At 37.6% G+C, this 13,926-nt stretch overlaps 2 protein-coding genes across 3 annotated transcripts in view; both read left to right on the top strand.

The window, feature by feature from the left end:
• The first annotated feature begins 3,951 nt into the window (after positions 1-3,951).
• Positions 3,952-5,949, top strand: LOC114148729 (C-X-C chemokine receptor type 4). Of its 2 annotated transcripts, XR_003596327.1 has the most exons (3): positions 3,952-4,110; positions 4,323-5,549; positions 5,622-5,949. XR_003596327.1 is itself a non-coding variant. In XM_028024180.1 (2 exons), exons 1-2 carry the CDS (start codon positions 4,102-4,104, stop codon positions 5,442-5,444), a joined length of 1,131 nt encoding a protein of 376 aa, XP_027879981.1. In that variant the 5' UTR covers positions 3,952-4,101; the 3' UTR covers positions 5,445-5,949. The 2 variants fall into 2 exon arrangements, 1 of the variants encoding a protein (XP_027879981.1); XM_028024180.1 differs by having other exon boundaries at positions 4,323-5,949.
• Positions 5,950-10,271: 4,322 nt separating this feature from the next.
• dars1 (aspartyl-tRNA synthetase 1) overlaps positions 10,272-13,926 on the top strand; it is a 41,023-nt gene continuing 37,368 nt past the window's right edge. Inside the window, exon 1 of the mRNA XM_028023387.1 lies at positions 10,272-10,425. Within this exon, the coding sequence (XP_027879188.1) occupies positions 10,403-10,425 (23 nt within the window). The 5' untranslated portion in view covers positions 10,272-10,402. The remainder of the gene's footprint in view (positions 10,426-13,926) is intronic.

Raw genomic sequence — 13,926 nt, 5'->3', positions numbered from 1 at the left:
CACAAGAACCACTGTTAGTATTTGGGGCGACTTTAGTAGTATTCAGGAAGTGTTGGCATCAATTTTTTGCAAGATTAAACTGAGCATATTAACTATCGTAGAGGAAATAAGCACTAACAACAGAGTTTCTGACTTCAAAACCTATATTTGGGTATGACATGAAGTACAACTTAAAAGTGTTTTGGAATACAAAGACTGAAAAACTACTGGCATTTGCTAATTAACGTGGCTGCTGACCAAGCTCTAAACTGAAGCATCTTTTTTCTGAAATCAGTGGCCTCCAATGACCCAAAGTGATTTTTTTTTTACTCCCCCAGACCTGTAGGTGGCGCTAAACGTTGGAGAGTGGAACATGTACAAAAAGCCTCCACTCAAAGTTAATGGTAAACACAACAGGAATGTTGTAATTCATCTCTGTTCTCTTTTCAGTCAAATAGCACAGAGTACACTACACATAACCATGACCTTTCTAGGTGTTGGTTGAAAAACTTCGGTATTTACCGAAGTGTGATTCAAACCCTGCAAACCACGTTTGAACAGAAAGTGAAAAACACATCTCTGAAGTTTTAGGGGATTTTAGACACAGCATCAGGGGAAACGGAAAGTGTTGAAACGTTCATCAGCCAAATGATTCCAAGTCATATGATGAAGAAATACGACATAAGTCATAGTGAACTGGAGTCTTTAATGTTTGAGAAAACATGTCAACACAGTCAGAAATGTCCAGCTCTTCTAAGGAAAACAAGTTCGAGTTTCATTTGATAGCCTGATTTTTTATTAATCAGCAATAATAACAACCTGTTCCCCCTGAAACTTCCCCATTTGTATCTGTGAATTTCACACTCAAAAACAGTAAAGAACCGCGGTGAATTTTTCAAGATCCACTGCACCTCTAATAGAGTCAGTTTTCACAGATAAACCTCCCACAAACCATTTATCTGTGACATATGTTTTCAGTGCTGCTCTGTCCGATATGAAAACAATCATGATCTGTCTCTTAAATCTAATCCCCTACCTAAAGCAGATGCGAGTTGATATTTGCAATCTCTCTTTGAGACAAGTGGGATGTATCAGAGGAATCAATGGTGCAGATCAAGTCACTGGATCTGTCATTGCTCTCATATATCAAAGACTCAAGTAGGATATTCAGTTTCAAACAACCGTCAGCCCTTGTGTGTCAAAGAGAGGAGGGCGGGGAGTTTCGTGTGGCCTCGCCGTGCCACCACCACCACTCTAACAGAACCCCGTAGAGCATGAATGCTCAGCACACCGAGTCCCCAAAGCCGTTTTTGAAAGAAACTCACACGTCACTGGGTGTGTGGCACTTTTCACATCCACTGTGGACTCAGACATAACAGCAGTTGAGAAGTGACAGAATGTGGAATCCTCCTGTGATGAAAACTGTCATCAGACATGGCTATGAAGTGGCTTGTAGAGAGGGAATGTATATTTGGAAAGGACCCCAAAAATTGTAACATAAGCCTTCACTTCAGGCAGAGATAACGCATGCTTGAGCCTGCAGAGATGAGGCCTGAGAAGCATTTGTAATCTTTAAATTGCTGTGATTTGCATAAAACTTTCCAAAAAGGGGCTTTGTTGACAGGCTCCACCGTTTCTCTTCAGCTCTTTTTTTTAAAAATGACTGTAGGATTCTTTAAAAACTATGCAAACCTTTTACAAGGTTTGACTTGTAGTTGTGGTAAAGTGATAGCATGTGTGCTTTGTGCTTGACTGTATTAACAAAAATAAACAAAATGTCCTGAAAATGAAACTGAGCAGTTTGCTGTATCTGGTCAAATATCGGGATAAAACATGAATATCTGTTTGATTCCCATAAAGTATACAGCTCTGGAAAAAATTAAGAGACTACTTAAATTTCTCTGATTTTAATTTTTACAGGTATATGTCTGAGTAAAATGAACATTGTTCTTTTATTATATGAACTACTGACAACTTTTCTCTGAAATTCCAGGCAAAAATGTTGTATTTATTTGCAGAAAATGAGAAATGATCAAAATAACAAAAAAGATGCAGTGCTTTCAGACCTCAAATAAAACAAGATTATATTCATTTAGAAACGACAATACTAATGTTTTAACTCAGGAAAAGTTCAGAAATCAATATTTGGTTTAATAATCAGGAGGTTTTTGTCAACCCCATAATTATTTTCCAGAGCTCTTTGTTCTGTACCTCAGTAAATTTACCAAATATTATTTCAACTGAAAGTTGCCCCCAATTTAGCCTATAAAGATAAAGGTAAAGATTTAAACAAACGTCAGCTTAAAACATAGAGGGATAAGGAAAGACTTACAGAATTATGCACAGTATGGTTAATAGCAAGTTACTCTCTTCATTCTTTATTCACTATAAAATTTCAAACTAATTAGAAATGCAACATGCTTATGTCCAAATTTGATTACTTAGCCAAAATATCAATTTTACCTTAAAATGGGAAATTGTTTTGCAAAAGATCACAGAACACTCTTAAGATAACTTTAGAGGAAATAATAAATTTGATATGCTTGTATCTTTATATGATGCCATCTAGTTTAGAGGATTCTGGTGACAAAGCCAGACTACTACGTATGTTTCAAATGTTTCCCAAGTGATTACATGATCTGCTAAGGTGTTAAACTTAAATTAAACTTTTAATTAATATGCAGTGTCGGGTTTATTGTCGGTGATCTTCCTGTTTTCAATAGTCTGTATGTGGCTTAGGTGAGACACAGTAACATTGTGGGAAAAGGAGCAGGTATTGGTACTTTTGACAGTGTAGGCAGGTGCTAAGTTCTGTTGGAAAAATAAAATCTGCAATGATGCTGGTCAGCAGAGAGAAGCATAAAGTTTCCCAACATTTACTGACTTGGTTTTGACCTGGATTTGATCAAACACAGAGCACAACAACAAAGGATGACACAGCTCCACAAGAAATCATCTACTCTGGAAACTTCACACAGGACCTCAAGCAACTTGGATTCTCAACCTCTTCACTCTTCCTTCAGACTTTCAAACTTTGAATTATAAAGAATACATTTACTGGACAACAGTGTGGTTTATTTTTCTCCTTAACCCAAGTAAAATGCTTTTATTGTGATCCCTTTCTAAAAAGTGGCATAATAAAAGAAATGCAGTTGCATTAATTGTCCTGGATTCAGTGAAGCAGTGAATAAAGCTGCTAATGAAATATTTCTAAGTTACCTCATGCACCTTTTTGTCCTACTTTTTCCTTCCAGTCAATTTTCAATATTCTTGACTACAACACTGTGAAGAGTTAGTCTCTTTAGTAATCATCCTTTACAACTATAGAATAGAATAAAATAGAATAATACATAGTTGTGATAAATATGCAGTGAAAAACTTTGCAGGTATACACAAATAGTAAAAGAAAATCTTACATTTATATGTTCATGTAGAAATATGTTCTGTACAAAACTATGGAGATTTGTGCAAGGAACAGTGGGAATTCAAAGAAAATATCTGGTTTGTTGGGAGTTGTACTGGGAAAGAAAGTCGTATGGGAGGAAAGCTCTTTGATTTTGTGGCCTGTCCTCCATGTGGAGGGTGTAAGTTACTGTCTGCTGACAAAATTTCTCCTCATCAGTCTCCCCCACAATTGCAAATAACATAACATAAGAGCAAAAAAACATAAAATATAGGATAAGTTAACCTTCAAATATTAATAATTTAGTTTTCTTATTTTAATTAAATTTTTCATTTATTTCCTTTTTTTAATTTTAGATCTTGAACCCCTTCTGCTTTTTTTTTTTTTTTTTTTGGTCTAGCAACGCCCCTGTCTGGGGCCGTTATTTTAATGCTTTAACGTCTTTTTTCGCAGACAGAGAAGTCTCACATGTTCCGCCTTCACTACATGCGGAGTGTTTTCGGGTTTTATAGTGAAGCTGTTTTTGGAGACCCGGTGTGCAGCACAGCCCCGCCTCCCCATCCTCCTCCTCCCCGGGGAGGCGGAGTTGGGGGGCCGGCTGACTGTTCCTACTTAATGGGGTAGGTCCGCTTACAGAAAGCCACATCTAATCACCTCGCTAAACGCGCAAACACACGTTCCCTGTTGCCAAAACTTTTCGTGATCGACGAAAGCTAAACATGGAAGAGGTGAGTCTTGTTGTTTTCCTTAACTGACGCAAAGGTTGTTTCCTATATTAATTAGAGTTAATTCTAAACGTGATTTACAGCTTTTTAAAGTTTTATTTTTGCTTCCTTTTATTCTTAAGAGCAGTTAAAGTTAAGACGGATGTTGTGGTTAGAAACCTAGTTTGTAAACAATTTTATTTTTTTAAAACTGAAATTTTGTATTTTCCTTTTAGGACGACTATACTGAGTATTCTGATAACAACACCTACAACATCTCCGAGGAGTTTGCAGAGTTTGAGCTAAACATCCCGGAGCCATGTGGTCAGTTACTCAGCAGCAAGTTCAACAAGATCTTCCTCCCAACGGTTTTTGGAATAATATTCATCCTCGGGATTGTCGGCAATGGACTGGTCATTGCCGTCATGGGCTACCAGAAGAAGGTCAAAACGATGACCGACAAGTACCGGGTCCACCTCTCTGTGGCTGACCTCCTGTTCGTCCTCACGCTGCCCTTCTGGGCCGTGGACGCAGCCAAGACGTGGTACTTTGGAGGCTTCCTCTGCGTTTCGGTGCACGTGATCTACACGCTGAACCTGTACAGCAGCGTCCTGATCCTGGCCTTCATCAGCTTGGACAGGTACTTGGCGATTGTCCATGCCACCAACAGCCAGGCCAAAAGGAAGCTGCTGGCCAACAGAGTGATCTATGTTGCAGTGTGGCTACCGGCTGCCATCCTGACTGTGCCTGACCTGGTGTTTGCCCGAGTCCAGGATGTAAACTCCTCCAACTACTGGTTTGCGGAGGACAGCATGGAGAGTGCCGATTCCAGAACTATCTGTCAGCGCATCTACCCTAGGGAAAGCAGTCTGATTTGGACTGTGGTTTTTCGCTTCCAGCACATCCTGGTGGGTTTCGTCCTGCCCGGACTGGTCATCCTCATCTGCTACTGCATCATTATCTCCAAGCTCTCCAAAGGCGCCAGGGGCCAGGTGCTGAAGAGGAAAGCTCTGAAGACCACAGTGATCCTCATCATTTGCTTCTTCGGATGCTGGCTGCCCTACTGCACCGGCATCTTTTTGGACACGCTTATAATGCTGGACGTCGTGCGCACTTCTTGTGAGCTGCAGCAGGCGGTGGAGACGTGGATCTCCATCACCGAAGCATTGGCCTACTTCCACTGCTGCCTTAACCCCATCCTCTATGCCTTCCTGGGGGTGAAGTTCAACAACACCGCCAGGAGCACGCTCACAAGTAGCAGCAAATCAAGCCAGAAAGTGACTCTCATGGCCAAAAAGCGCGGGCAGATTTCTTCTGTGTCCACAGAATCCGAGTCTTCCAGCGTTTTATCGAGTTAACCAGCTATTATTGTTGGGAGTTCTTGACTTTACACTCTCAGGAGAGACTACAAAGAAAAAGCTTTATTTTAAAGAACTTACTACATTTTGTACACATGTAAAAAAAAAAAAAGAAGAGGTTTTTTGTATACGTGATTGTTTGTTTGAGTTGAAAACTGCAGTTGTGTGTGTCTTGTTACATTTGTTTCCCAATTGTTCATCTTCTGAAGTAGGATTTTGTTCTGGTCAGAACTTATTTCCCATTCAAGATCCATTATCTGTATTATCCCCACAGACTGTGATACTCCACTATGGATCTTATTGTTTTCCTCCACTGGTAGCTGCTTTTGCAAACCTTGTACATAGTTCTGTTTGTAGCATCATTTTTGTGTGTGTGCCGCACGTAAGTTAAATAAATGAAAGCTATAATTTATTGCTGTCGTTTACACTGGGCTTATGCTTGATTTAAGAATGTTGTTTTTGTACTTGTTTTTTACTGTAAAAAATAAAAGTGTCTTGTACTTTCCATGACTGTTGTGTGATGAGGGGGTTTTACCAACCCTCCCCTGTGGGGAGTTTGTGGGTGAGTAGTGGTGTGGGGGGTAGAAAGTCTCCTAACAAATGTCACCACCTGAACTGGCCTGAAATGCAGAAGGACTGCACAGACAGACCCTGTAATTGCAGGAACATCTGTGCATTTTACATCTTAACCAGACAGTGACACAAAAGCAAAAGAAACCTCTTGGAATTAGCATCCATATGGCTCCTAAACAAAGCAATTAGCATGTTAAGTTTTCCTTCTGACTTATTTTCTTTCTTTTCCAATTTGCAAGATATACTGCCTTCTTTATGTTTGGCTTGTAAACAAGCAATATTCTCATTCAACTCATCGAAAGGGTCATCGGGTCAGCTTAACCATTAAATGGATCACAAAAACTGAAATAAATGTATTCAGTAGATGCAAATAGACAGGCATTGTCTCTCATGAGGGGTTTTGTGATATATCATTTGCATGAATTTGCTGCAACAAGATAATAGCAACATTTGACCTTAAAATGGCTTGTTTTTAGACATTTATCCACATTAATCTCTTTTAACTAAGATATATGTTATACATGTAATCAGCGCTGAACTAGTGACAAAGACTGATGTTCAAGTTGGGAGACCAAAGGAAGCGGATAACAATTGATGTCAAGGAGAATGAAGCCATCAAAAGCCCTTTGTACAACACCACAGCCCTGCCATTCACTCTAAACTCCCATGGAGATACATTTCCATATCTTTACGTGGAGAGGACAAAAGTGTGAAGTGCTTCCATTAAGTCAAAGTGTTAATGCCTGTTTTGGTGCAGTGAACCAGTTTAAAACAAGAGGAGCTATTTAAAGTTGGGAATATAGCCAAATGAGCCTCATTTAGCATAAGACCTCATCCTGTGCTCTTCTCTTCAGTTGCATTTATGCTTAGACGAGAGAAAGTTTAACTCCCAGCCTGGAAAAAAAAGCACAGCTTTTACAGTTTAAATTAATACAGCAACTGCTGTGGGGGGAATAAATCTCACAAAAGTATTCATGTCCCTTAAATTATTTCATATTTTGTTCTGTAACGACAAACTTTAGTGAGTCTACAATTAAAAATCTGAAAAGTTTGGCATGTATTTTTATTCATCTCATCTTAGTCAACCACCTTCTGCTTTAAGCACTGCTGTAGGTTTTGCAGTGTGTCCTCAGCATGAGTCCTAAGTTCAACTTAGGACTCAACTTAGGACATTCAAAGTACTACAGACCATAAAACAGAGTGGTGGTGGTGGTAACAAACTGGGTTTATATTAACAAGAAAGAAGAGATAAGAGTTCTTTTCACAACTTGAAACAAACCATATAGTGGACCCAAAAAGAATACAAAAGAAGATTCTCTTTTCACATGAGACCAAAGTAGAACCTCATGCTGTAGAGGTGTTTGTCCTCAGCATGGAGAGGGAGTTGCAAGGGGTTAATAAGAAGACATAAAGATCTACAGATCAATCCTGAAGGAAAACTCGATATACGCTGCAAAAGACTTTAAACTGAGTCAGAGGTTCACTTTCTAACACCAAAACAACCCCCCAAAATACATCCAGATTTATTATGAAATGGTGTAGATGAAAGGATGTTCATGTCTTAGAATGGCCCAGTCAAAGCATAAACCCTAAAGATCAATTGAGAGGATGTGCAAGACTTTGATACGGATATTCATGGATCCTCTCCCATCTAATCTGGCTGAGCTTGAGATTTTCCAAAGAAGAGTGAATAAAAGTGAATGATTAACTCAAGAGAGCTGAATACAAATGCACACAACACATTTTTACTTTAATTTAAGATTCTTGCTGACACATTTTGCATTGTATTCAATTTAGGGGCATCAGAATAAAAAGGACTTACTATGGACTCCTCGCTTTTAAACATTTGATTATTAAAAGCATTATCTATTTCCTGTTGCTTCACAAATATGTCCAACCTAGTGTTGGTCTGTCACATAAAATCCAAATAAAACGCACTGAAGCTTGTCTTTAAAATTGTAATCGACTACGATGATTAAAGTAAGGAGATGAATGGGTTCTGCTTCTCTACAAACTGACTTTGGTCCCCAAAGCTTAAATTTTAGATAGGCAGTCTTGTTAGGAATTCACATCTTGGGTGCAAGAATGTTCCCTTCCATTCATTATTAAAGCTTTCATTCTCTCTGTGCAAAGACAAACTACAATATTCAACATCACACACCTCTAGCGCCTCCTTCACAGGAGCGGTTTAGGAAGTTTCTACCTTCTGTGATGTAAAAGTTTCAAGAGTAAATGGAGAAAACTGATGTTCAATTTGAATGTTTTAAACTTACATTTGATGAGTTAAAACACACTCATTCAAATATTTCCCTGCTGGAAAGTCAGTATCCTGGGTTAAAGGCTAAAGTTGTTGGAGAGAGCAGGAAATTGCTCCCACTGGTGATTCATTATCTCTACACCTCCACATCTCAAGCTTTAAACTTGGATTCCTTAAAATTATTCAGCCTTACCTAACTGTTAAACAAAAAAGGTATAGCTTAGCAGACACCGGCTTAAAAGAACAACTAATAGCCCGAGCTCCTTTTGTGCAGTGACACGCTTCGCAAAGGTTGCACTGTTTTAGGGAGGAAAGTGAATGACAGGAAGCCTGTTTCCTGCATCAGGAGCTCCTGTGGCCAGCAGCCTGAGAAAAGCTTTGAAGACACCCCCGCTGAATTCAAACCACCGTCACTCGCTGTGCCAGTCCGCTCCTGCAAAGGTTACTGGATACCTGTGTGCACTTAGAGCACTCAAGCAAAGGTGTGAATGTGCAGTTGAATTTTACACTTGCTGTGAGAGTAAAGCAGCCCCCTCATGCTAATTACCTGCTGCTAGTTGTTTATATGACCTGTATTCCATGTGGACTAATTTATCTAGGTCATATAAATAAGTGTAGTTAAAAAGTGTTTACATGGTACTAAAACTCTTTCGAAATTATCACTGCTGCATGTGACATAAGTATGTTTTCTGAAGTCTCTGAAGTCAATAATTAACTGTGGCATCAGTGTAAAAGGTCAAAAACAATCTGCGAAGTCTAACCCCCAGCCCACAAAACAGAAGAAAAACGCCACGATAAGACCACCAGCCAACCACAAATGCAATGCTGCAGTTCCTCATGCCTCATATAGATTGGGCAAAGATTTATCACTAAGGTTCAGATGACAGCAGGTGTATTTTCTTTAGACATACCATGTTTTTAAATTGATTTTTCTTAAAAATACTTCAAAGAAAAGGAGGCACTTTTCATAGTTGTTTATGTTCAAAAAAGTAATTTATGAGTTTTTGGATTGGAATGTATTTAGATGATTTGAAGTGAGCTGCGTTGCACTAGGCCAGTCACCTCCATTGAACTTTACATTTACATATTACAGCAGTACTTTATCTGGATTTTAGCAGAGAGATTGAGACAAAGTAGCACATATGCCTGCCAAGGGAGTTATTTGCCTCATCATGAAGATGGAAGCTGCTGAAACCTACTCGGAAGCAAGATGGAGGTAAATACATGACAATAAGAAATTAAAACTTGTTAGATACATAAAAAAATAAAAACTGGGACAACGGTTCATCTTTTTGTAGGTCAAAATATATTCATGTTTAAGACTAGGATGACCTAGGCAAAGTCCAGAATTACATTACAACTGAGAATATGATGCAACACTTGATAATGGATGTTCATGGATGGTCTGCATCTAATCTGTTTGAGCCTGACTTATTGTACAAAAAATAATGACAAAATAACATTTTATATGCAAAACAAAAACAACAACAAACAAACAAAAAGAATGCTTCATTTTCTTTATAGCGCAATAGTATTCACTAATTGTGTTGGTCCTTAATATAAATAGGTTTGTTGTAATACTCCTTGATAGGAGGAAATCCTATAAACTGGATGGCTTCATGCAATCAGCTAGACTTTCTTAGACAAATGCCTTTTTATTTTTTGGCCTATTACTACTTTATATTAAACTTAACCTAATTAAATTGTGTTGTATTTGGAACTGGATTTGACCTGATTCTTACAATTTATTAGAGTACCTTGGAATGAACTGGATAGATATGAACTGAATTTAAATCAGAATAGGTTCTGCAAATCTGGGCATTAGATAATTTCATTTCTGTAATTTAGTTTGAATTATTTGTTGCTTTGAAGTTCTCTGCACAGCCTGAGGAAATTACTCCAGACGCATTTCCCTACAGATGTTTGGTGTATTTTGTCTGCTCCGGACAAACACTAATAAGGCGGAACTACAGTCTGTGACTCGTTTCCAGCCGGAACTGTGCTCGGTCAAAACAGCTCCTTCCTTGCTGGTCCCGTCCATGCTGTGAACAGCTGATGCGGTTTTTCTTCCCCTAACAAGCAGTTGTAAAAAAAAAAATATTCCAACTTTCCAAGAATAAAACCGGAGATGACGAAAGAAGAAGCAAACGGGTAAGAGCGCTGTGAAAGTGGCGTTTGCTGTGGCACAGCTGTCAGAGCGGCGTTTTGATTTCATCAAGGTGCTAACACGGCTAGCAGCTAACTTGCAACAAATTGCATCAGCAATCAGTTTCATTTCAGTTTGACAAAGTTTAATTTAGCAACTTATTGAAATTAACGGAAGACCACAAACAACAAAGCACGGAAAACAGCAAGATAACTACATGCCACGGTATAGATACGTAAGCAGGATATTTTCATGTCAGAAACTATTGAAAGTTGATATGACTAAACTGGCTGTTTTCAACACAAAGTTCATAATTGTGCTAAAGCCTGATGGTTTTTTAAAAATTAAAAACAATATAAAGTATTCACAATTTGTGACAATCGTTGGCCATTCAGCAGCAAAATTTACACTATTATTACGAGAAACGACTGTTGATTCTAATTTCCAATAAAACTTTTCTTAGCTTTAAACATTTAGAAAGGAATCTCGTAAAACTTGTTCATCATGTGCTTTTTAATTGTTCCATATACAACACGCACTGTTATCTAATTATGGCAACAATTGGGGTCATAGTTGCTCCCAATTTTCTCACTATGTATTGTTATTTTGTTTTATTTTTTTACATAATCAACGTTTCCACCACCTTGCTTGAGGTGACATGAAGGATGCATTACTGGTAATGAACGTTTTATGACTTGTCACCAGAAGTTTGATAGATATTTCATCGAGGCAGGTTTTTTTTTCTCGATTATATTTCTGGTGATTTGACATTCAAGACTTTGGAGCTTTGTGAAAAAGCTGAAAAACTCAATTGAATTCAATTTAGTGTATCTAGGTTAAAAATCCCAAATACATCATAATTTTGATAAGATTGAATTGATATTTATTTCTCAGGAATTTTAAAAGCATATATTACATTAGTGATTTTTTTATTTAAACTTGACCTTGCAGACCATTAGGGATTTAGAAAAAGCAAGCATGGACCAAATATTTAAAATGTGATCTTTGCTGAACCTCTGGTGGATGACTGAAAACAGGCCTGATTAAAATTCTTTACACATTATTTTTTCCTGTTTAAGATATAAACATGTAGCACTGCTTAGAAGACAGTGCTACATCCTCAGCTCCAATAATCAATAGGAGACTTTTTTTTTCTTGTTTATATATTAAAGAACTTGCGTATTGTAGAAGGTACTAAAGTATTTTTGATCAGTTATTGAGATGGTTCAATCTGAAATATAATTTAATTTTGTTTCATTAGATTATAAAAGTACAAAACATTGAACTTCTATTGAGCAGCTCCTTTTGTGGTCACCCAAACACGTAAGATGCCGTTCAAACTCAACAGCAGTCACTCAGATGAAGACTCTAAAATTAAAATGTTTTACTCTAAAGTAAACTTTTAGATTTAACTTCATTTTATAGGAAATGGCTCTCATTCTGTTTGACTTTAGCTTTGTGAACTTTGCTCAAAAAATTATGTCATTTTGTTTTCTATTTAATCACATAAAACACGTTTTATTGTTGTTTTATGTGGTTATCTTAGAAATGTTTACTATTTTACAGCAGAAGAGGTATTTTGTTTGGGGACTGAAGTTGTTGGATCCTGGACATGTTTACATAGTTATTTTTAATTTTGTTGAGCTGTCATTTGTTTAATAGTTGAGTCTTTCTGTAAGCACAATATGAATCTTCAGAATCAGAACATTTCTTCAGAATCAAAACAACAATAAAACAACATTTTAGATGGTTGCATACCACTACTGCTGTATCAGAACCATTACGTATCACAGATATCCATATACTGAAGATTAGTTTCAGGTTTTATAGAGGGAGAACTTGGGCTGTTGGCTTTGCTTTAAAGCAGTGGTATCAATGGCACATTAGACAATAGAGGAAGTAGAACCGGGATCTGATTCCTCCCTTGGAAGTCATAATATGTTGCTGTTTTTGACTTTTGTTTGGGCTTTATTGCTATTCATAGCTATCCTCTGCTCCCTGTTATTTCCTGATCTCACAGGCTTCCTTCAGGTCGAGACTCCTGGTGTTTTGGGAAACCAACCAGCTGCTGTTGATGCACCTGCAGATTTAGAAAATAATTATGAGTTAATAGATGAGTCCAAAGTGCAAACTGTATGAATTTTGTTCTTAAATCTAAAATATCAACTAGAAAGATTATTAGGCTATTATTCAGAAAAAAATCATTTACACACTTTTAAAAACTAAATAGAAAATTTAAAACTAGGAGACAGAGAGAAATTATTCCAAAGCATGATTATCCATAACCCCAGAATTGTATCATATTTTACAGCATAATTGATTAGGATTCTATGTCATTTTTATTTTTTTTTGTGAGCTTTGAGTTGATTCTCCTCTTGAAGAAGTGCTGCTAGAATCTGGTGAAATGGATCTCCACCCACTGCATCAGCAGAATCCATAGTTTAATTCAAACAGTGAGATAGGACCAAAACTGCAGTAATGTCTGATTGTTTCATAGTTGTAACAGTTTAAAAACCACTTACTGCCAGTCCAAACTGTGAGCAAACACATAAGAATATATTGTTTTGTTGTTTACTTTGGACAGCTGAAGTAAAAACTCTTAAGCTGACGTGGAACAAATGCAGCTTCTGTCATGATTGCTCTTTTAATTTGCCTTCTGCTGCGACACATTACCCAAATCAAGCCGAACTTTGGAGCACATCAGCAGACGCCCTCTCTCGGTCTCTGCTGTTTATCCGACCAAAAGGAGCGGCGGCGTGTTAACGCAAAGAGACAAAAGGATCGTTTTATCGTAACCAAAGTGTGTTGGCCCCATCTCTATTTAACAATTTATAATGCTTTCATGGCCATTGGGCTCTGAAAATTGATTAAAATCAGTTTTATCTCTGAAGAAAATCCAGAGAACTTTAATAAATAAAGCCTTTCGAGGTGAGCGTTGAAACATCAGCTACAGCATGTTTGCTCCATTCGGACAATCAACACAATCTAAATCAACAGTTCTGTGAAGTTGTGATAGCTTTAATTCATATGTCAGAACATAAACACTGTGCAATATTCAAATTTATTTCTACAGTAGTTTCTGGAAAAGGTTCCTGCCCTTGAAATGCACCTTCAAAATCTTCAAAGCACCTGAACAAAAACATCTCTATATGTGTTAAAAGGCAGATGCTCTGTATTTGTGTACATTTGGGGTAATTTTGGCTACTCCTGGTTTTGTCATGTCACAATTTGTTAGCCTGTTTATACTATAAAATGTAGGTACATTTCACATCCCTAAGAGCTCAAGTAAAGAGTTTTTAATCTGGTAAATAAAGACACCTTTATGTTATCATAATGGGATAATCTGTGTTCTCTACAAACAGTTACAGAGTTAGAGATTGTCAGTCTATCTCAGAGCTGGAATGTTTATCTACCTAATCTTACTTTCTGATATCTCAATCTTAACTACTCTCCAAGCTCTCTCCGACCCATTCATCTCAACTCCAGCTGTTTTGTTTGGAAGAACA

Source organism: Xiphophorus couchianus, chromosome 7 (genome assembly GCF_001444195.1).
Source record: "Xiphophorus couchianus chromosome 7, X_couchianus-1.0, whole genome shotgun sequence".
In the NCBI taxonomy this organism is placed as follows: Eukaryota; Metazoa; Chordata; class Actinopteri; order Cyprinodontiformes; family Poeciliidae; genus Xiphophorus; species Xiphophorus couchianus.
This window is presented reverse-complemented; position numbering and strand designations above follow the sequence as displayed.